We start from the raw sequence: 23,420 nt of genomic DNA on the forward strand, positions 1-23,420 counted from the left end.
TCTAAATACTCTCACAGCATTATATTTATTCATAAAGGTCATCTATTTATGAGTAAACTTTCAAAATAATTTATTTTGTGCAATTTACATGAAATTTGAATAAGTTCTACTGGAGATTCAAAAGGGAATCTTAGGTGATATTGACCGAGCAAAATCAAAGAAGTCCCAAAGGCACGACAGGTAAGCAAGTGACACCATAGCAGGTAAAAGTGAGATCAGACACAGGAGGTGTTAAACCAGCCTCCTGTTGTACAGTCTTTGGATCAGAACCCTCCGGGCTGACAGATGAGGTATGTCTCTTCTTCCGAGGCTGCGGATAACCCTTCCCGACCTCCAGGAACATCAGTTTGTAGAACATTGTGTTAGAAATCCTCCTGGGATCTGAGACGGGAGCTCTGGTGCTAATAGGTACAGATATCCATTTTCTTCCCTGCCTGCGCCTTCTTCCTCATTCCCCTGCACTGCAAAAAATATCCATCTTAAACGCACTTGCACACGGAAGTTGGCAGCTGCTGGCCAGGTTGCCACAGTTTGCCATGATTTCAACTCCAACCACTGCAGTAAGATCCACAGCGGCAGTAAACTTCTGCTGATGTTTAAAACTGCCAAGAAGTGGTGGCTAATTGAATGTATTTATCAATTCTTGTTTAAAAGAGAAAATATGAGGAAAAATGTAGAATAAAATACTAAGTAGCTGGAATGCTGCTACTTAACTTGTAATAATACATTTTGACCAGTTGCACAGCAAGCTGTGAGCACAACATTGACATATTATCACTTTATAAAGTTGATGTGGCAAACAGATGCTTTTTCTCTTCCTAGCTTTGTTTTGGTCTTTATCAACTCGTGCTATCAGGCTCTTTAGCTGCTAAATGCTCCGCTGTGTTCACCAGCTAGTCGCTAACTGTGTCTGTGTGCTATTCTGTGTTGGGAAGGTAGAGCTTATCAGAGCAGAACTGAGGAAAACTGCTGAGTCGGCCAATGATTACCTATAGGTTTGTCACTACAAGCAACATCTTTCACATGAAAGTAGTCGTGATCTATTGCATATTTAAAAATATTGATTATAGTGGCTTTAAAAGCAGGGAAACACCTAAAAACACAGTAATTAGCTTGCAATGGTGGCAAACACCTATTTACTTGACCACTACAAATCACCCAAAGGTACAAATTTCATTTGGATTCTAAAATAAATGTATGTAAGATTAAAGGACCCTGTTAGTTATTTCACTAGTATGCTACATTGCATCAATAGCCTTTGCAAAGCATTGGAAAGTTTAGTTTAGTTTAGCTAGCCCCTGAAATTGGTCATTTGAAATGTTTTGTTTTAGTGTGTCATGCTGCAGAGACCTCTGTGTTTATATGGATGGATTCTGATTGGCTAAGTTATATTTATAACAGATTTAAACATTACTAAGGGCTTTAATCAGACATCCCTTAAGATTTAGTGTGGAAATGTTAACTAGCAGTTACCACAAAAGCTAGTATCCTTACACATACAGTAGTAACATCCCTGAATTAAGTTATGGCTTTTCAAATAGCTGGTGCAACCCTTTTCTCTGCAGGTCAAGTGCCTACTAGGAAACAGAACGGTAATGAAAGTCATTCTGGCAAATATAAGTACAATATTACAAGTAATGTGAGATAACATGAAGTCACATAGAGGGCACTTGGTCTTAGATAAAGTTGTTCCAGTTGTTACCATCAGTATCATTTGATACTAAAATACTGCTTCCCATAAAACGATCTTAAAACATGTACATTATTTACAAACAATTCAATAAAACCTATCTGAACCACTTTTACTTTTGTTTCTTATTTCAACACTATTGAATGACTAGTGAATGTGGGCATTTTTTGCAGCGTGCTTCACCTCCAACAGAAGACATAGATGAGAACAGGCTTCTGGGATATGACTGACGGCTCCTCTCAGCCAACCAGCGCTGGGATGCTGCGAGCACCTCGCCTGCTTCTCTGACGCTATTGGCTGTTCTCCGGAGAGTCGGGGTTTGTTCTGATATTAATGACTGCTGAGGAGACGGCGGCGCATCTATGTGGTCCGCCTGACACTTGATCGAGGAGAGAGATGCGCCCTTACCAGCCGCTGTGAAGACGGGAAGGGAAGGGCACAGGGAACACATGAATCTCTCACCATACTCTCGCCAACTGCACTCTGCTTTTGGACTTTGCCTTTTTTCTTTTCCCTCACGCAGAAGCCGTGTGTTTCGCTGTGGAAGAGAGCCTAGAACTGATTCCTCATCAACTGCGTAAAAATACGAAGACCACACATTGTTGACTGGCTTTATATTGCGCGCTGGGTCTCTCTCTCGTCATTGGAGCGGCGCACTTGATGGGAATATAGACAACACACACTGCTTCGAGGGCTATAATGATTAAACCGGGTAAGTTTACTTTGTTTAACAGTGAAATATGTTTATGTCATTTGATCCACATCACCCGGTTGCGTCTGCGCAACGCATTTACCAAGTTAATGAAAAACGCCTGAATTCAGTGATTCGGGGATGTTTTGCCGGACACACTTTCACGTGATTGAAGCATGTACCGCTTTCATATCCTAAATATCCATCAGCCATGCATGATTGAAGAAATAAGAAAATACATTGCAGGGAAATTATACTGCTGACTGGCCTCGAACCCTCTTGACGTGGAGACGCGCTTTTGCGCAACTATGCAGGATGCGCCTTAACCAGACGGGATTTATGATGGAGGCTGTTTAAACAACAAACAAAAAAAAAGACAGAAATTATGGAAATTCAAGACGGACGTGTGTGTGCGTGTGTGTGTGTGTGTGTGTGTGTGTGTGTGTGTGTGTGTGTGTGTGTGGAGTGATGGACTGGCAGTTTCATGTCCCCGGGTCCTGCTTAGTGAGCGCACACCAGACACGTCTCGAAGAAATCCACAGAATGGTGGCTACCCCCCCTCCTCTCCTCTTCCTCCTCCTCCCCTTCTCACTCATTCTCTCCTTCTCTCTCGCTGCTCTCTGCTAAACCTTCCTGTTGCAAACAGAAGAGTCGTTACCGACACATGCCACGAAAGTACGTTTCATATCCTCAGGGTTTTTGTTTTTTAAACAACCATCACTCTCAAACACTGAACAGATTTGCTCCCCGCTGGCGTCACCGCCACATCGGCACATTGCATCCAGGGTTTTTGCGTAATTAACACAGTCACTGAGAGGCATGTTCGAGCGCACTCGCCGTCATCACTTCACCTGCTTGTGCCTGCACACCCACACATCCAAAGAGCGAGAGAGAGGGAAGGTACACACTAATCCTTTAACTGCATTGGGGCGTCTCTCTCTCTCTCTCACCCCCCTCCCCTTTCTCTCTCACACCCTCCCTGTCCAAAATATATGTCATCCAGTAGATGAATTACTCATGAATGTTTCAAAGGCAGATAAACAGATAATGGCTGATAATGACAAATGTGATTTTCATCAGGGGGGCAATCGTGAATCTGGTTGCTGTAATCTTCTGTGCAGACGTGTTTTGTATGTGTGTGTGTGTGTGTGTGTGTGTGTGTGTGTGTGTGTGCATGTGTGTAATGAAGCAGCGGGAAAATTTTGTACATTTTTATAGATACATTTTATATTAAAGAGCAGTAAGTTCACAAGTTATTTGTATGGCATATTTTAAACATATAAATATATTCAAAATCCATGTGTCCATGTGCTTTTTTACTGGTGATGGATAGGCCTACAATAGATTTTGGCCTCCACCGTGCGAATGACTCACCCAAAGCAGCTGCTCGATACGAAACACACAGTCATATGCCACACGAGAGCCATCATGCCCTCACATCAGCCTCGCATCAGACACCGTGCCACGCTGAGAAAACCTCAGCCCACACGTCATGCATTGTTTCCACTTAGAATCATTTGACTACCTGCTGCCAAGGCTGTTTGTAGCTCATAATATGATTCTCAACCACCAGCTTTTCACATGTGATCCTTTAGAGCAAGCGTTTTCCTGCTAACATCCAACTGTGGCAGTTGTGGTTTCATGTCGTGCAAAATATAGTCCTGAACAAAATCAAGCGTATATGGTAGTCGTCTCACAATAGTGTAACAACATTGCAGTTTCTCCCCAGTCAAGAGCGGATTTGCAGGGTGGCAATTGGTGGCCGTGACCACTGTGGACTGAATCCTGGCCACTACAATCATAATTGCCGTTTTTGGGGCATTTTTTCTTGGGCAGAATAATGGGGGTTTTTCTTAGAGGCGGAACTATTTCTGTACAGCCGCAACACACCTGGGATGCATTTTAGGTGCTCACACACACCCACTTAGGTGCGCACCCATGAGTGCCTCTGTAGACTTGACTTTACAACTGGCAAGTCTAGTAAACCAACAAATGATCACAGGTAAGCTAATAATATCAGAAGGTAGATTGCTTTTCAATGCTTTTAATTATTCTATCTGTGATTGTATCTATTAAGCAAAGTTTAGAGCCCCTAGCAGTCACCTAATAGTTAGTATTAGCTAACTTTGTTCATGCAAAAACCTAAGGTAAAGTTATCTCCTATAAGTAAGCTGTTCAGGAGGCACAAAAAGATGTATTGTTACATTTTTTTTTCAGGGAAATTAGAGACAATTTTTTTTGTCATGTACAATGTCGACCTAGTGCTAGTGTAAAGGTGTTTACTCACTGCTCATCCGTTTTATTTCAAATAGTAATTCACCAATATCCTTTCTGCCTAGCTTCCTAGTAGGGGCTTGTTTTTAGATAATCCAAAAATATTTATAGCAAACACACTAACATATGCTAAAGGATACATTCATTTTCTGCAAGATTTAACCGATTGCTACAGTAACTTGATTAGATTAGCTACATTGAAATAAATCATAATTAGCCTGTTTTTACTACGGAGGTATCTGTCATGGCTGGAGAAGTTGAGCAGGCAATTTCATAAACATATTTAGTTAACTTTATTAGGACTTGTTATTATGATGTTAAGGTTGATACATTTTACATAATTTGTGCTCTGACAATGAATAATAAGTGATGTTTACTTTTTCAGTTCTAGGTCGGAGGGCCAGGATAGAGGGTTTATGAAACAGACCTCAAATGTAACAGTTGAGACCCACTTGCACTTATGTCAGTGGAAAAGATGTATCACAATTTGAATTAAGTATGTACACAACAGAGGCCTTTCACACAATTCAACATAAATGTAATAATTTGGTGTCTGTTTACTGGATCATTGAAACAAGTCACAGTGGGACGGTCATTTCATGTTTTTCCAATGTTTTACCTAGTATACCACTGTGCAGAAATTATGTATTTTCTTTTGAAAGTGGTTACCAATGGTTACAGGCAGCCATGCTGGGAGAAAGAGAAAGAGAACTATACAAACATTCTGTGCAAGGCCCCTATACTGTCAGTCTTTTAGGGGCCACTGAGATTTACTTTATTAATGATTTGCAGCTTTTTGAGATGTGACATTTATTCTGAACCAGGAATTCTTGGTTTTATGTATATGTTGATTATATTTATTGGTATATATATAATGTAATCAGTCTTTGATTAAAAAACTCATTTTAATTATGTATCTGTCTGTGGTCTCCCTGATGATACAGTGATAGAGAATGAGCTCATAGTGCTGCTGAGCACCAAAAGCTGAGCTGAACATCTGCTCTCAGAACAGCAGTAATACTGTTTAGCTTGGGATACTTGTACGTTGTACCTATAGTGTAAGCTTCTTTGTTACTTTACCTGCAGGAATAAGAAAAAATGTTGGTTACACTGAATATTATTTGATCTATTCCACCACTGCCTGAATTCTAAATAATGTAGTTATGTGTTGTAGGTGCCTAAAACAGCCCCTTATTTTATAGTTAGACACATTTTTATGTTCATATAATAGTGATTTCTGTGCCACTCCAAAACGACCACTGGTCCCATCCTGGCCACCCCACTGAAATTGCCTGGCTCTGCTACGGTCCCTGGTGGCGATTAAAAAAAACAACAACAACAACAGTAAAGCAAAGTAGTAATAGGTTTCTTCATTAATTTGGGCACATTTGTTCAAAACAAATCAATATTACATGTCCACAACAAGTCATATGTTTAAAGTGAGTGGCTTTGCGAATTGCCTATTGATCTGCGTGTGACACGGTAAGAAGCATAGGGGGAGGGCGTAGGTGGAAAAGGTATTGTGTGTGCAGTGGCCTTGTGGAGGCTTGGAGAGCATGATAGGCAGTGTAGTGTGGGTGTTCCATATTAATTTCTCTATAGGTAGAGGACAGCAGGTTGCTGTGAGGTAAGGTGATTTGTGGGTGTCAAACACTACTTTTGGTTCAGAGTCAAAGTGGAGTTCAGGAAACATACGGTTGCACCTTCAAAATCAAATTAATCTTGAGATTTTCCTCCATTTTTCTCCATAATGAGGGTAACAAGATGCCCCGGGATCTATTGGGGCTCCTGAGTGAAATGCATGTAAACATATTCACAAGACGGCTGCAGGGGATCAGCCTGTGCAGCCGAGCATAGGCTCTCTGATAGCATCCTGTTCCCAAACAAACACAGGCACCCATTAAAATGGAATAAGCACAGACAGAGGGCAAAAGGAACATGGGGGTGGGGGGGTGGGATGTGTTGTGCATGATTGCTTTGGATCTAGTAGATGGGCTGTATCAAACCAAAATCATATGAAAAGAGACACCTGAGGACAAAACCATGGTTTGATGGCAGCATCCATGACATTTCGGTGTTTTCAGCCCATATCAAAGGTCAGAATGCAATGTGACATCTCCTTTGTACCCAATGACATTTACTTTTACATTTGCATTTGAGGTATTTAGCTAGCAACAGTGTTTTAGGAGTGCTGAAGCAGTGCCACTTAAAGTGAAAAAGGTGTACTAAAAACTGTTCTTGTATACTACATGAATGTCAGGTGTTTAGAAAACAAAAAGTAAGACTGATGCTCAAAGGGCACAAAGGATTTTTCCACTCACAAAAAGAAATCAAAGCTATTATCCACTAATTAGTCTGCTTGTCTGCAGATTCATATCAGAGTTGGACATGATAGGGACATATGCCCATATTGCAGTTTCAAACATGAGCAGAGAAGAAGGAGGACATCTAAGGGCTACTGCTGTGCCGTCCATCTGTTCTGCATTCAGACTGATACATATAGCCCCTCAGAGCACTAATGAAAAGCTTGGTGAATGAGTGATGCTGTAACATGAGACCAAACCAAGAGTTTCTCGTATTAATGAAGCTGCAGTGACTGATGCACGGAAATTTTCATGCATACACACGCATGCACAGACAGAGCATGTAGCATTAATTGATGTTTGTACTGTACATGCACACATGCACGTAAATTATGCACATGTACAAAGCAGTTGCTGTCTCCAAATCAGCCTGTCATTGTGCCGCTGAGCCTGCTGAGAAATACAAAACCATCATGCCATTTGAAAGTGCCACATCTATTCATCTGTTTTAGCTGAGGAAGAGTGAGAGAGAATGAAAACAGAAAGAGAAAGCCCCTATCAAACCCCATGAAATCATAATAAAGAGGTCCAAGCCAGCGATAAATGCATTTCAGTGGCATATAATGATTGATTCCATCTGCCGTAGGAACTTATTCCCTGAAGGCTTGTGGCCCTTTGACCAGCCATATATTATTCATATAAATATAGATAGCTGCGCATCTTAGAGGCAGCACACATGCCACATTTGCACCTGCAGATTCAATTTGGCTCTGACTTTGAGGGATATGCCGCTGGCTCCATTCCCCCTGCCCGTCCCCCTCCTCACACCTCCCCTCTTTCATTCTGGCTAGCAGCTATACATGGAACATTATGCAGATTTTTGTCAAGAGTGAGTGCGATTATGTTGGGGTAGAAATGAGTGTTGGAATGTTCGCTACGCCTTTGACCTTATCAGCGGCAGCCTTAAGCTGGATACCTTGGCTTAATTTTAATAGATGCAGCACTATGCGAATTAGACAAGGGGACCTAGCTGTGCTCTTTCACTGTGTGGTGTGTTATGCATGCATTATGCGAATGAGCTTGTGCACATTTGTTTTTTTATGCTCTCTGTGAGGACACTGTCGGTTAATTTACGCATGCATCCTTGTGCATCCAAATGCATGTATCTTTCTGTGTATTTGCATGTGCTCCTGTCTGATGTGTGTGTGTGTGCGCACATGCATGAGTGCAGGCGGGTGTGCTATAGCGCTCAATAGTGCAGCATGTGTGTTCTCCCTCACTCAGCCCAAGTCTTGTCCAGAAAAAGGCTGAAAAAACAGAGACGGGGTCCTGTGGTTAATTTGGAACATTGATTTTACATTAACAGTCGACTTGCAGCTGATTCATGGCCATACAAGTGCAGATGTAAGGGGAAAGGTTTCCATCCGCTCACACATGCACATGCACACGCTCAGACACACACACATACATACAGGAAGCTTCATTATGCATACACACTGCATATATGGTTCCCTTTAATGGACTCTCCCTTACCTTGGAGAAGGTATAATAGTAAATCAATGAGGTGAAGGGCAGAGGGAGGGACAGTAAAGCCTTCCAGAGGCACCCACCCACTGAGGGGCTTACCCAGAATGTCTATTGGAAGCGGCTTGGTTGCGTCACACCTGCGTTACATCTCCACCACGGTTCCAACGTCCGGTGAAAGCTTTTCAGGGGTGCTCTCTTTGATTTTCTCTCTCTTGCTTCAACTGAAAATATTACAAGCAATAATAAACCACACAGTAACACCCTCTAAAAGAAGGCTGACAACACAAAAACTGATTTGTGTTTATAACAAGAAAGTTATTAGCAGAAATAAATACATTATCATATACAGGTAACCTATAATTTTGCATTATTGAAAAGTGACTGTCTGAAATATGAAGCAATTAAATTAAAATAAAACTGTTATAATGTGTTATCTACAGTAAAAAGTGTATTCCATGCTGCAGAGACAAATGGTGGTCTAGCAAAACAATAGACCAGACGTGTAAAGATGGCAGAGTGGAGAAAAGAGCCTGACCTGAGTTGCGAGTTTTTGCTTACGTGTCTGATGGACATTGACACAGTGGCTGGAGTACGATCCACTCTGGCAGCTGCAATGCAAGCAGAACGCGACGCAACCACATCCGGTGTACATTGTAGGTTACCAATAGCCAACAGAAACAGATACTGTACTTTACAGGCACAGACATTGTCAGTGGGGTGACAAGTATTGAGAAGGCAGTTTGGCCGACAGCAAACAAGTAATGAGACAGTATGGTACCCGGAAAGATAGATGAGAACCTGGATATGCAGTCCTTTGCTTTTTTGGATGGTGATGTTAATAGAGAACATAAGTAAAGAGAGGTTCGTCATAAGGGTTTGAAGAGTGGAGACAAATGTGAGAAAGCAGGATGAAAAGGACAAGGTATACAAAAAAGAGATGTGGGGGTTGCTAACTCATGAGAAAAGAGCGAATAAGAGAATGAATGGGGAGAAAAAAAAGAAAGAGCCTGAGCCAGAGAGGGTGACTTGAGGAAGAAAGCCTTGCGAGGCTTATTACCAGTGGATCAAAATTCCCAGCGAACCATTTCTACAATACACAGGCTATTCTCCTGAAAGAGAAGGCAATTCAGCTGCGCCCTACTTTCCACTTACGTCTGACCTTTATGTCTTCTACCCAGTTTTACCACAGTGAGTATAATGTCTACCTCTCAGCAGATGCAATACTGCCTTGTTACCACTTAAACCATGCAGGCCTCATAATCATCTCCCAAAGGACCAATATACTCCCCACAAAAACCTACATCTCAACTTATTCCACTGCTCAGATCTTACAAATTTCCTCTTTTATGCCTGCCATGACCCACACAGGACTTACGTTTTGTTTAACAAATGATTTTATTTTTACAAGAACTGTAGGTCAACCTGTCGCCACATAGGGCATTAACGAGTACCCAACCTGTGACAAAGCAATCATCTCTACGTCCCCGCTCTGCTAAATCCCATCCAAGCCCCGTGAAGCGGGGGGAAGGATTTATAACTCATTTCAATAAACAGCATAAAACAAACAGTCCTGCACAGCTGTTTGGCTGCCCAGCCAACTTGAGTCAGGATTGCCTGAATTAGCACCACAGAGCCACTAGGACCAGCGCTTTCTGCCCCTACTGTGCACACTCATTAATTTAAAGTAGTCATATCTCACTGGTCTCTAATCAAACTGTATTTGCGCCATTACTGTCCGGAACAGCCAGTGTTAGTATAATGGAGGTGGCTCAGTGGGAAAGTAAGTGTGGGGTGTTGCCAAGATCTGAATGGAAAACCTTTTCACATTGATAGTAATTCAGGTATATCATGATAAGGCGACATTGCCAGATGTGAGCACATGGTCTCCAAATAATACATTTTGGGCACAAGTTATGAAATCCACTCAACATATAAAGAATGAGCCAATGTAAAATTTATATTACGGAACAAAAAAAGACAGATATGTGGGTTTTTACCTGACAGCAACAGTAGGCAAGTCTAAATGTGCAGCATTTTAATGAAGAGGGATTCCAGGGTTTTCAGTAATGTCAAATGTCATGCTAATTCAGAGTGAAATGTATGACTAATGAGGACTAAAGATATATTGGTTTATAATGTTGATGCAATAGTTTTGTCATTTTTGCACAGCTACTCAGTTGGAATATGTCAATAACTATACAGACATACTGTAGCAGCTCCCAACTCAACTTAATGGTGATGCAACATTATTGCCATAGACATTTTAAAAAAATGCCATCTTTGCCAACAAGCATGAAAATCTGCCTGACATTGGCCCAGGGTGGTGGTGCTTTTGGGGAGTAACCAATGGTGGTAAACAAACTTAGCTGTATTTTAAAGCAAGCCTGAACTAAGTCTGATACCAGGAGATTGTTTGCTGTAATGTTCACAGCCAGGATTAAAAGTGGCCAAAGTGAAAAGCCCATGGGCTAGACTCTAAGCCTACTACTGTAATGGAGGTACTTTGGAGACCATAGCTTGAATGCTCCCCCCCCCCCCCCACACCCCGCCACATCCCATTGCTCTGACACCTGGGAAGTCGTGTTAACACCTTAGCCTGACCTATAAAAGACTTCCATTGGCTCCCTGGGCAAATGTCAAAGCTTAGGCTTAATGTGTTAGTGCAGTTAACCATTTCAATGTCCGGGTGCAGATTACAAGCATCCATCTTTGAATTCTATTTGCAGTAGCAATATTAACCACATTTCTCTTTGTCCAAGAGTTATGTAGCCAAATGCAAGTTATTGCCACTCAATGCCAACTGGGGACAGGCCCTTGGACCGAAGGGCAGTTATTTCGAAACCCCAAATAGTTAATAATGTCCCACTGGACCAAAAGCCCATTAGTCCGACGGCCTGTTATCCCAAAAACAAACAACCACTGCTCTATAGCTATGATGGCCCATTGCTCCGAAAAAACACACTATGGAATTGTTGGAGTTCAGTGACTGCCAGCCCTGTCCACGATGGGGGCGGTGTAGATGATGACATCTTCACAGACATGGAGGTCTCAGCCCTGCCTGCAGTGAACCACAGAGAGCAGGGGAGAGTAGCACGACCATAAATGACAGCAAAATGCACCAGAGACATGTTTATTTATGTTATTTACCTAATTTATGTGCACTCGTTTCATTTCAGCACAGTGTGAGAGTCTCCACTGCGTTTTGCTGTCATTTATGGTCGTCCTACTCTCCTCTGCTTTCTGTAGTTCAGCAAGGGCGGGGCTGAGCCCTCCTTGTGTGTGCTGCACACAACACAGCAGAGGCGAGATAATGAACCAGGTGAAGTACTCGAGTTAACGAAACCGAGTCACCGTAAGTGCAATAAACACTTTGCAAGAAAAGCCAAGAAGAGTAATTTATTAATGTAATCCGCACAAAAGATGGACAAAGACAAAACAAGGAGCTCATACCTAAAAGAGGAGCTACTTCTGTTCCATGGATGTGGTTTGGGTATGAAAAGTCTGACACTGACCAGAAACTATTTGTTCATTGAGTTTACAGAAAATGTGCTATATTGTGATACGTATTGTTATCTGGATATGAAATGAGCTATATCGGGATATGAGATTTCAGTCATATTGCACAGCCCTACTTGCTTGGAATTCCTTGTTTTCTACCCAAATCTTGGACTGGCTAATTCTTCAGCTTCATTGTGTCACTAGGGCTTATATTGCCCGCAGTGACAGCATTCTTAGGGTCAGCAGAGGGTTAATACACCACTACTGATGCTATGACAAGTTTCTCCTCTGGCAAGTCATTTTGTTCTCCAGATCTCCTCCCTCCACTCTCTCCCTTCTCGCTCCACCTCAATTACTGGCAACTGAGTAGCGAATTGTGGGAAATTAGCTCTGCAGCAGTGGGTGTGCGGGGGGTTGCGGCTGGGTAGCTTGACTGGACCTTTTACTAATAGGTTAGTACAAGTGGTGTGTGGACTCCATAGTCACAGCAGTCATGGAGCAAGGCCTCTAGAATATAGACTGCCTCTTCACTGGGCTTCACATAATGCAGTCGTACAACACCAATTTACCTGTCCAACTGCCTGTAGATGATTAGGATAGTTCACTTAAGATGATATAATGTGGTGGTAAAGTATACTACAATATTTTAACTTTATAACAGTGTGCAATGGATGCAATATCCCCTTAACAAGTCCAATAATTCCAACCAAACAAGCGTTCTAAATTGAGTCTCTGTTGTTGAAAGCTTTTCAATTTTGCTGTTGTGTTAACACTTCTTGATTAGGTATATTGAGCACTGAGTGTGTTTCACTTGTCATTTGTATTCAGCTAATCTGAATGTGTGGATTGTGTAAACATTTTCTTAGTTGTACTACACAGCCATCTTGCCTCAAATGTCTTCATTCCAAATTGTTTCGTTATGTGACTAAGTCATTGATTCAACACTATTCTGCTTAGACAGCAAGCATGCCTAGAGACTCATTTGCATCAGACATCAGACATATCACTACACAAGATGTTACCCCCGACTCCCAATGTTTTACTTCAACAGCCCTTCACTGGGACCTCAAACTTTTTTCTGTCACTTTAGAGGGCATGCAATATTTAATCTGGTCTTGTTCTCAGTGTCAAATATATACAGTGATAAGTGGCAGCATAAATTAGGAAGCAGTGATAATGATCATAATTTGAAAATGAATCTCCATTTCAAATGTATTGGCTGGTTTACTAAACACATTTTCAAGGCTAGAGCTTAAAGTTCAGTATAAATCCAACCTTGACTGGCGCAGACATTCTGTCCATAAAATGACACTGTTATTGGATACAATGCATAATGGATAAGTTAATATTTTTTGATTATTTAATTAAAAACATATTCTAAGAACAACTTAAATTTTAACTGGTTTACCCATGAAAAGTTTTAACACAGGGTGTAATGTGTGTTATTATTTTGTGGTATTAAGGTCATTTTACTGGTTCCAGCTTCTCAAACGTGAAAATCTTTTTTTACATAATAGTAGATCGATTATTTTTGGGTTCTGGTGTTTTTCAGAAAAAGCAATCTATTTAAATATGTCAGTTTGCACTCCGGGTAATTATAAAGGCCATTTTTTGCCATTTCATTTTATAGACCCTGTTTTATAGAGAAAGTGTTTAATAGATTATAAAGAAAATAATCTGCAGATTAATCAACAGTAATAACAATTGTTAGTTGCAGCCCCAATACTAATATTACAATCACTGGCTAACTGTTTTGCTGTCATAGTGAGGAAGTGGTGCTTTGGAAGTAATGTGTGCACTATTGGCCACAAGTGTTGGATTATCATTAACAGAAATGTATCCTTAGTTATCACCAGGGAAATGTGTTGTTTTTGGTAGCCACACCATCTTGCAAATTGTCCAGTAAAGCCATCCTAATCCTATCCTAGATTTTCATCAATGTGGGCAAGCTGACAGTAAAGCAAAGAGAGAAATGATTCTCTTTCTCAATCTGTCCCTATTTCTACTCCTCTGTACCGTCCGTGATGTCCTCCCCACATCCATCATCAAGCCTTTCCTAAATCCGAAGAAGTAATACCTGATTTAATGTGTTGTGAAATTAGGGCAGCGCTCTTTTCTTATCCAACACCAACGCTGCCCATTCAGAGGTTTTATTTTTGAGTGCTGCAAAGCGTCTAACAGAATTTATTGATTGCAAAATTGAAGTCTCACCCACACATACTCAATTAACACCATTGGTAAAACAAATAAGAGCACACCTTGTTACATCCCTGTGGTACCCAAAGTAAGTTAACCTGACCATATTACACTGCTGGCAATTGTGATTACTAAAGAGAAGAGCCAGAGGTGAGACCTAAAAGCTGTGGGTTGAATTACAGATTCTGGCCTGAGTTTCCAGGGTGAGGATCAACTGCATAGCCCACAATGAAGAGCCAGTGCTGAGGGAGAGAAGCTAAAGCCTGTTTATCAGAATGCTCTGGGTGTTGCAGCTTATTAAAGTGCCAGGTGCTTTTGAAAAATAATACTCCCCCCTCTCTTTCTCTCGCTCTTCTTCCACCAGCTCCATGTCTGCCCTATCCCCTCCCCTCCATCCCCCTTCCAAACCAGACTTTAGCCAGTGCTGGAGCAGAGGTTGAGGAATGAACCCTCAGCTTGGCTTCGCCAGCGGGGCAAACTGCAGCGTTTCTGCTGCCTTGAGAAGTATTTATTTATTTATTTTATTTTATTTTTCCCATATCTCCCCTGTGGCCACTGAGGTGGAAACAGTGAGGGTGATGAAATGAAACCATTTCTCTTTTCTTGTTCTCACTTTCCAGCCACGGTCACACTTCCTCTCCTGATTCTTTCCATTTCATCCCCTGTCTCTCTTGACTTTCCCATGATGTGGTTGCATGCTCTTATAGGCCCAAAATATCACAAGCACCATCAAACCCATCTGTTAGGTAAGAGGCAGTTACATACGACAAATTACATGGTACACTTCTACTTGGCATTTCTGCCATAGCGGGAGATGGTAGGTATGCTAATAATATGATGGTAAAAGAGACACAACATAAAAAGATACAGCTGACTCGCATGCAAGAGGAGGCATTATATTTCTATTTATAATCTATGGTATATGATCTTTTTTTTCTAAAGGCATATTCATTTTATGCATATATTTATTGATAATTCAATCAATATCTGTAACTGTAAAAAAGAAATAAACGTGTGCTGTGCTAAAAAGAGTATCAAAAGACAAAACCTGGGCATTTTGCTGATTTGTTCACCTTGTGAGGTTTGTTTGGACTTTCAGTCCTATGTGGCTTTCTTCATAATAGAGCTGCTAACTTTGATGCCCAGAAAATCACCCCATTGTACAGAATTTCAAGCTCATTTCAAGCTTCACTGTCAGTAATACATCTAGAAATTGTGTACACTGTACTACTTATATTGTATAGTATTTTAGAAAAACATAATGGGAGCCTCATCATTCTGTATCGCTTTTATACAGCTCTGTTCTGTATACATTTTCATTTTGTAAACCAATACCGAACCAAAAGGTTTGTTTCCTCAAGATCTAATAAAATCTGTAAAATCTGTTCTAGCCTTCAGCTTTCATTCAACTTAGAATAGGTGTCTTTTTAAATGACAGTCTGTCATTTAGAACAAAAGACTTTAAATGTCATTTTACAGAAAAATCACAGGTTTGTGTAAGATTTGTGGTTACCTCTATCGTAGCTTTGATTATCATTTGTAAACACGTGTGTCCATGACAATTTCAACATAATTATGTATTTTTTCCCTTTAGGCTTTTGTGTGTGTTCATATGTGTGCTCATTCATTTGCCCACATACCTTAACATAACTGTTAGTAATGTGTGGCCATGCATGAGCAGCATCACCTGCAAATTCCAAAAACATAAATACTATTAGTGTGCAGATTTGTTGATTGCACAAAGATTAATTAAGCTAACACATTACTGCATTTTTATTTTCATCGCTGTTGGTTGCTCCATCTTCAAACAAACAGGTGCAATCCGCATCTGGGTCAAATGCTTAGTTTTCATGTATAGTCTAACGGTCTCACTATGGTGTGTGTTATTGACTGCCTGTTTAGTTGTTGCTATAGTGACTAACATATTCCAGTGTCTTTAAGCAGCTTGCCCTAAAGGCTAATGCCTAAGCCCTAGGATGTCTGCCATTTAAGAATCTTAATAAAGCCTTCTATTTAACCAATGATAGACTCACACTGCTAACATCAGGATTGAATGCCATATCATAGGGGCGCATGCAGTACGTCCTGAGAATGAAGTCTAGAAGGTCAAGCAGATATAAATCCACGGTTCTGTGTCTTGAAGTGAGCGTATATAAATGTCAACATGCATCAGTGTGCATATAACAAATGTCAATATGCCCAAATCCTTCTCTTATGACGTTCCATGACCAGCTCCATTTCCATGTAATATTCACACCAATTCTCTCTTATCTTGTTTGTCTTACAGGTAGGAATGGACTGGGCTGTGGAATCTGGAAGCTAGTAACGACAGTCATTGAGGACATCCGTCTTTAAAAAAAGAGCAGAGTTTTCATGGATGCCTACAAATGTGCTTAACAGAAGTCCATTGAGGTATAATATCAGTCCGTCTTTTTTTTCTTTTTTCTCCCTCCCAACTTCTCGGGTCTGCCTGACTGCAGCCTTGGCCCTACACCCTGACAACAGCAGGCAAGATTGAGTGATTAGTCATTACATTCAAGGGCGTCTACACAGCAAGACAAAAAAAAAACCAAAAAAAACCCAAACCCTAGGGAGCAGTGCTGCAGTTGGGGGTGGTGGTGGCAGGGGCGGTGAGTCAATCGCCTCAGCAGCTGCAACAAATGATTCATTATTTGTGAAGTTAACAGCTCAGACCACTTAATCTACAAGGACCATTTCTTACTAGAGGAAATCGGTCCAATATGAAGGACGTGTCATTCGTGGATCGTCTCTTTGTCGGCTTGGCCATGGCCTCTTTTGTTGTGGCCACTGAGGAGAGGCCTGATTGCCCGAAGCTCTGTGTATGTGAGATTAGACCCTGGTTTTCTCCCAGTTCGGTGTACATGGAGGCACAGACAGTTGACTGTAATGACTTGGGACTCTTTGGCCTGCCGGACAACTTACCGGTGGGCACACAAGTACTATTACTGCAAACAAACAATGTTGCCAAGATTGACAAACCCTTGGATTACCTGGCCAACATCACAGAGATTGATTTATCTCAAAACAACTTATCCACTATCAGCGACGTCCATCTGGGGAATCTTCCTCAGCTTCTGTCTCTTCATATGGAGGAGAACTGGATACGAGAGCTGCCTGAGCGATGTCTGGCAGAGGTGGCGAACCTTCAGGAGCTCTACATGAATCACAACCTCATCTCCTCCATTTCCCCAATGGCTTTTCAGGGTCTCACCAACCTAGTAAGGCTCCACCTCAATTCTAACAAGCTGAAGACCATTCACAGAGAGTGGTTCGAACCCATGCCAAATCTGGAGATCCTGATGATTGGTGAAAATCCAGTTCTTTCAATTGATGATATGAACTTCAAACCTCTCAGTAACCTCCGTAGTCTTGTTCTTACCAGAATGAACCTGTCTCAGCTTCCCGAGGATGCACTGTCTGGTCTTGATAACTTAGAGAGCATCTCTTTCTATGATAATATTTTCCCTGAGGTGCCTCATTCTGCCCTAAGAAATGTAAAAAATCTTAAGTTTTTGGATCTAAATAAAAACCCTATTGCGAGGATACAGAGAGGGGACTTCGTGGATATGCTCCATCTGAAAGAGCTGGGGATTAATAGCATGCCAGAGCTAGTTTCCATCGACAGCTTTGCTCTCAATAACCTCCCTGAGCTGACCAAAATAGAAGCCACCAACAATCCTAAACTCTCCTACATCCACCCTAATGCTTTCTACAAACTACCGCGTCTGGAAACCCTAATGCTAAATGGCAATGCACTCAGTGCCCTCCACAGGATTACTGTCGAGTCCCTCCCAAATCTCAGAGAGGTTAGCATGCACAGCAACCCCATCCGCTGTGACTGTGTAGTCCGCTGGATGAACATGAACAAGACCAACATTCGCTTCATGGAGCCTGACTCACTGTATTGTGTTGAGCCTCCAGAGTATGAGGGCCAGCATGTCAGACAGGTGCACTTCAGGGAGATGATGGAGATTTGTCTGCCACTCATTTCTCCCGAAAGCATGCCAGGGCATATTAAAGCACAGAATGGGAGCTCAGTGTCACTCCACTGTCGGGCCTTTGCTGAACCAGAGCCGGACATTTACTGGATCACCCCGTCTGGTATTAGAGTCCTGCCTAACACCGTGTCTGACAAGTTCTACATGCACCCAGAGGGAACTTTTGACATCTATGATATAACAGAAAAGGAAGCTGGTCCTTACACTTGTGTTGCCCATAATCTGGTTGGAGCTGATCTTAAATCTGTTTCAGTTGAAGTGAATGGATATTTTCCCCAACCTGCAAATGGGTCTCTGAACATCCTAATAAAGTCAGTGGAGACACACTCAATCCTGGTTTCCTGGAAGGCCAGCCCTGGCACTCTGGCTCCCAACATTAAATGGTACACCCTTTCAGATGCTAACCATCCCATCACAGCATTTACCACCAGAGTACCCTCTGATGTCCAAGTCTACAACCTCACCCATCTCAGCCCCGCCACTCAGTACAAAGTATGTGTGGATGTCCGTAGCATCCATTACAACCATGACACCAAATGTGTCAATGTCACCACTAAGGGATTAGAGCTGGCAGCCAAGAACACAGAAAAATGGGACACAGCAGTAATCACCGTCTTTGGTGTGCTCTTAGCTGTGATTTCAGTGGCCTGCCTGCTTATTTATGTGTCCCTGAGGAACCACCACCTTTATGGGGATATAAGGAAATGCGACTCCAAAGCCTCGCTGACACCAGCGGAAGCTACCGGTATGCACTCTCCTTTCTTTACAAAGCTGTGGGTTTCGGGTAAGGGACTGCCAAGTGGAGTGGAAGTGAAAGCCACAGTCATAAATGTATCTGACAATGCCTTTTAAGGAGCTTTGTAAAGCACCACACACCAACTACACCGAATGGACAAGGCCATGGGCAGGGGTGGACAAAAATGTAGTACTGTTTCAAAGGCATACCTATTGCTGGTCCCCGGCTGAGATCCACTCGCAAAACTATTATTGGACTGGGATGGAACAGTTTTAAATAGACTACATGCTCTCCCAGTTTTAACCCTAGCTGAAGTGGTGGCTTTGTAACCGTTACATCAAACCAAGCTAACATCAACAGGAAGGGGCATTTACTGCAAAAAGATATATTTCAGTACCATTCATACAGAAATGCAGACAGAGAAAAGAAAGTGAAGATGGTGATGATGATGGTCAACTCTCTTGTAACTGACTGTTAAATGTGTTCAGAGTTGTGGAACTGTCCGTGTGGTCCCAAGCAATACCGTCTGTGCTTTGTCAAACATCCATAGACGAGTTATAGATACAGTAATGACACCTGTCTATTATGGGAAGGGAGATTTAGTAGAGTAGACAAATAACAGTGACTATGGTGTAAGCCTTTTGATGAAATATACCCCCCCTTTTTCTATTTAAAAATGGATTCTTGATTTTTCATGGAAATATTGTTATATATTCTATTATGTTGATGTAATGACAAATCCTCTGTATCTGAACAGTTTAAATGGGTTTTAAATTAAGGCAAGGAGCAGACTACTTTTGATTACAACGTCGAATTAAGCTTAATGAAATTCAGCTACAAAATGGGTATCTAGAGGACATTTGCCAAATGGCTGTTTATACTCTGTAGTTCTCATTGCAACGGTGACTGGGAAAAAAATGCAGATACATTGGATTAAACAAATATAACAGGTTGATTAAAGCTGAGGTGATTGATGTTTTATTGCCTCAAGAAGTGGTCTGTTATGCCCTGGTAAGTGCCTACAACAAGAACTACATGAGGTAAACAGAGAAGAAACTGAAGAAATACGTCAGCCACAGCAAAACATGGCCATGTCATCATTGCAGAATCACAAGCTATTCTCCAGTACCTTTAGTGGAAATACTTTCTCAGTATTTTTAGCAAACATATTTTAAGAAAACATTTCGTTGTTGCTTTGGGTGTAAAGTTAAAAGCCATTTTTATATTAACTGTACTATATGTGATCAATGGGCACAACAGACTAATTAAGAAAAGTGCTAAGAAAAAAATAAATGTCATTGTTTCTTTTACAAACAAGTGCTTACGTTTTCTCTTTTGCTTTCTTCTCATATTTGTCATAACACACCTGGTTTATTTCATATCAAAATGCATAGTAGCTGCATTATGCTATTTTCTTTTTGTCGTCACCCAACCATGGGGTAATATAAAATGTGTAAAGACTTTTATCTGTGATATTTCAACTGCCATGTTAGACAATGTATTGATTATGAGCAAGTGGTACAGAACAAAAAAACAACAACTGTCTTTTGAGTCAGACCATGGGGGGCAAAAAAAAGTCAGAAGACTTCAGCTGAATGGTTGAATGGTTGTCCTAACCCTGGGAAGAAAAAAAAACAGCAACAAAAGAACAGAACTCATTAACCGCCTCATTAAGAGCATGTTCGTCCTTCAGCTGGTCTGAATATAGTCACTGTGCTACAGTTACACCTGCTGCTGCTCATGCTTAGACAGGGACACAACGTCCCCACAACAGAGAAATAAAGTCATGCAGGGCGGGACAGAGCCGAGTCCAAGCTTTAGGACTCACATTCTTTGTCTTACTGAATTATCCAGCACACAGAACATTTCACATGAGAAAGCCAAGCATGATGAATGGTTGTCAGAGGCAGAGCGACAAGGTGGATTTATCAAACAGGGCCGAACGCTCATATATCAGGCCAGTCTTCAGCACCATGGACAGAGGCTTTTAGAGCCGAGCCATCTGTCAAAGACAAAAGGAGTTAAAATATGATGCGGCTTGCTCCTCAGGTAATGCTCAGGTCAGACTGATTCTGTCTTACTGCAAATACAGGCATGAATAGAAATGCACAAGCAACCCTGGCAGAGCTACGAATGCACACATGCTCACATATACAGAAACAGACATAGGTACATGCACACACAAATTCAAGGTCACAAAGAGTTTATAAAAGAACAGGCATGTACATACATGAATAAGTGCACACATATACAAACACACACAAACACTAAATCAACCAACCTTTCATACCCAGAGATGTAGCACTATAAGCTTCCATCTCTTTCAGTCTGCACGCTTGGAGAAACGCAACATGACAGCCAAAGAAGCCACTAAATGAGTTCACCGACCAAACATGTTCTTTGAGATTAAGGCAGCTCATGGATATTAGCCATATTGTTCTTCGTATTTTTTATTTTTTCACAACTCATGATTTGATTACATACTTGAGTGAATAAGCTGAATGTTATCTGGAAACTCATCTCTCCTGCTGTCTGTCCCAATCTCATGCATTTCCTCGATCTCTTTCTTTTCTCTCGCCTCTCTCTCTCTCCCATGTTGTAGACGCTCTCCCTCCACTGGCAGGCATATGAGTTTGGGAGATAGCTCTTTGTCTGAATTTGTACAAAGCAACCTATATTAGAAATAAAAAACCTTCTGGATTTAACTTAAATCCCACATGAAAAGAACCAGTGAGCTGTCACCATTTAATCCGCAGCGAGGAAGGAAAAATTATGTTTCTCGCTGAATCTTCAAATATTTCAAATATTAAAACCACCTTGTTCTATTCAAAAAAAACCATCTGCACTGAGGCAGATATTAAAGCATGCTCTGTGAGGGCTTATAGATGGGTGTTCCTACTGGTTACATATTCATTTTAATTTTGCAAGGATCATTGTCAGGAGGCCGGAGATTTGATGGTGCAATCCTTCAGTGGGAGGTTCAAGTTCAATAGTGTATTTATTTATTTCATTTTTAACACAAGGCAATCAAAAGTCAGCGGCTGGCACTCTGGCAGGTAATTTGGCTTTTACACTGTTATGTGAAATAAATCTGAGAAAATGTAAAACAGGAACTGTGAATTTGTGAGCCTCTTTAAATGTTATAGTATTATCTAGTAATTTAAACCTGCTATTATAACTGTGTGCAAATGGGAGAGCACTATTGCAATGACTCATTTCCTAAAGCACATAGGAAGACACTATTTAAACACTTGTATTTTATACTTCATGGAATAGCTCATACAGTATTTGCAGTAGTTTTATTCGGACAACAGCCTGATTTTTATTATATAGTCTTTTTCAGAGATCTCTTTTTGAAAGTTGCAATTAAATATTTAATTTTGCCCTCTATCTGAGATAAGATAAAAATCCCTATATAGCACTGCAAAGACTGCAGAGAGCAAACAATGTTCAAGCTGCTACAGGCACTTTTATATGTTTGAATTATCAGCTTATTAAAGTTACAAACTTCCACGTAGGTCAGCCAGTGTAGCTACAGGCAGCCGCATTCCAATGAAAAGTGAAATGTCAACATGCATTTACAATCCTGCTGCTAGCACTATGTTTAATGCCATGGCTTGCTTTTTAGAGGTCTTTATAGCTAGCTATTGGAGAAACAACCAGATGACCTATGAATTGCAATAACAGAGCACTGATTGCTTTCATGACAGAATAAAAATTGATTTGTTTCTTGGAATCATGTGACATATTTTTAAAGGAATATTACATATTATCATGACGGTGACCTTTTATTGATTAAATAACAGTTTTGCTGCAGTGTACGTTGTTTCGTGTCTTATCACCTTTTTGATGTGTTCACACTGGAATTGATGTCGGTACCAATGACAGGTGAATCACTCTCACATACACACACAATGCTGAACACGTCAGTGAGCCAGAATTTGCCCATTGCAAGGCTATTCTGAACATGCACTACTGTGTATTTCCTGAAAAGTAGAGACAGGATGTCACAGCAGATTTGGCACGGCTCGTCAAAGAGCAACCAGTTGAAAGCCATTTGTGTGTGTGTATGTGCATTTCAGTTCTGTCAGGTCTCTTCCTATCTCCATTTCTATACCCATCACTCCCAATGTGCCGCTAACATGTAGCTAAAAATGCAGCTAAAAGTAATGTGTATTTTCTCAGTCACAGACCCAATCACATGAGAGTTCACACATTCACATGAATGCAGTTCCATTAACAAACAGGCAAAGTGCCCTACGAAAACACAGCTGCTGTTAGTCATTTCCATTTCGAACTGACATGTGCACCTAATAGAGTGTTAGACATGAGTTGCTCTCACATTTCCATATTTCCTCTGATTCACAACTTGCATGACATCACTGAAATGCCACATATAAAAGAGGAAACGTATTGATTCTAAAGTCCATGCAAATGAGAGGTTTCTTAACATAAGTAACCCGACATATCGATAAATATGGGACCA

At 41.2% G+C, this 23,420-nt stretch overlaps 1 protein-coding gene and 1 long non-coding RNA gene across 2 annotated transcripts in view; one reads left to right on the top strand and one right to left on the bottom strand.

The window, feature by feature from the left end:
- LOC137175687 (uncharacterized) overlaps positions 1-23,420 on the bottom strand; it is a 262,964-nt gene that overhangs the window by 66,605 nt on the left and 172,939 nt on the right. The gene's annotated exons all lie outside the window — the stretch shown is intronic.
- On the top strand, positions 1,882-22,744 carry LOC137175926 (leucine-rich repeat neuronal protein 3). Its single transcript, XM_067581864.1, has 2 exons — positions 1,882-2,402; positions 16,467-22,744. The coding sequence occupies exon 2, from the start codon at positions 16,921-16,923 to the stop codon at positions 19,048-19,050; it is 2,130 nt and encodes a 709-aa protein (XP_067437965.1). The 5' UTR covers positions 1,882-2,402; positions 16,467-16,920; the 3' UTR covers positions 19,051-22,744.

The sequence above is a fragment of the Thunnus thynnus genome, chromosome 23 (genome assembly GCF_963924715.1).
Source record: "Thunnus thynnus chromosome 23, fThuThy2.1, whole genome shotgun sequence".
Classification (NCBI taxonomy): domain Eukaryota; kingdom Metazoa; phylum Chordata; class Actinopteri; order Scombriformes; family Scombridae; genus Thunnus; species Thunnus thynnus.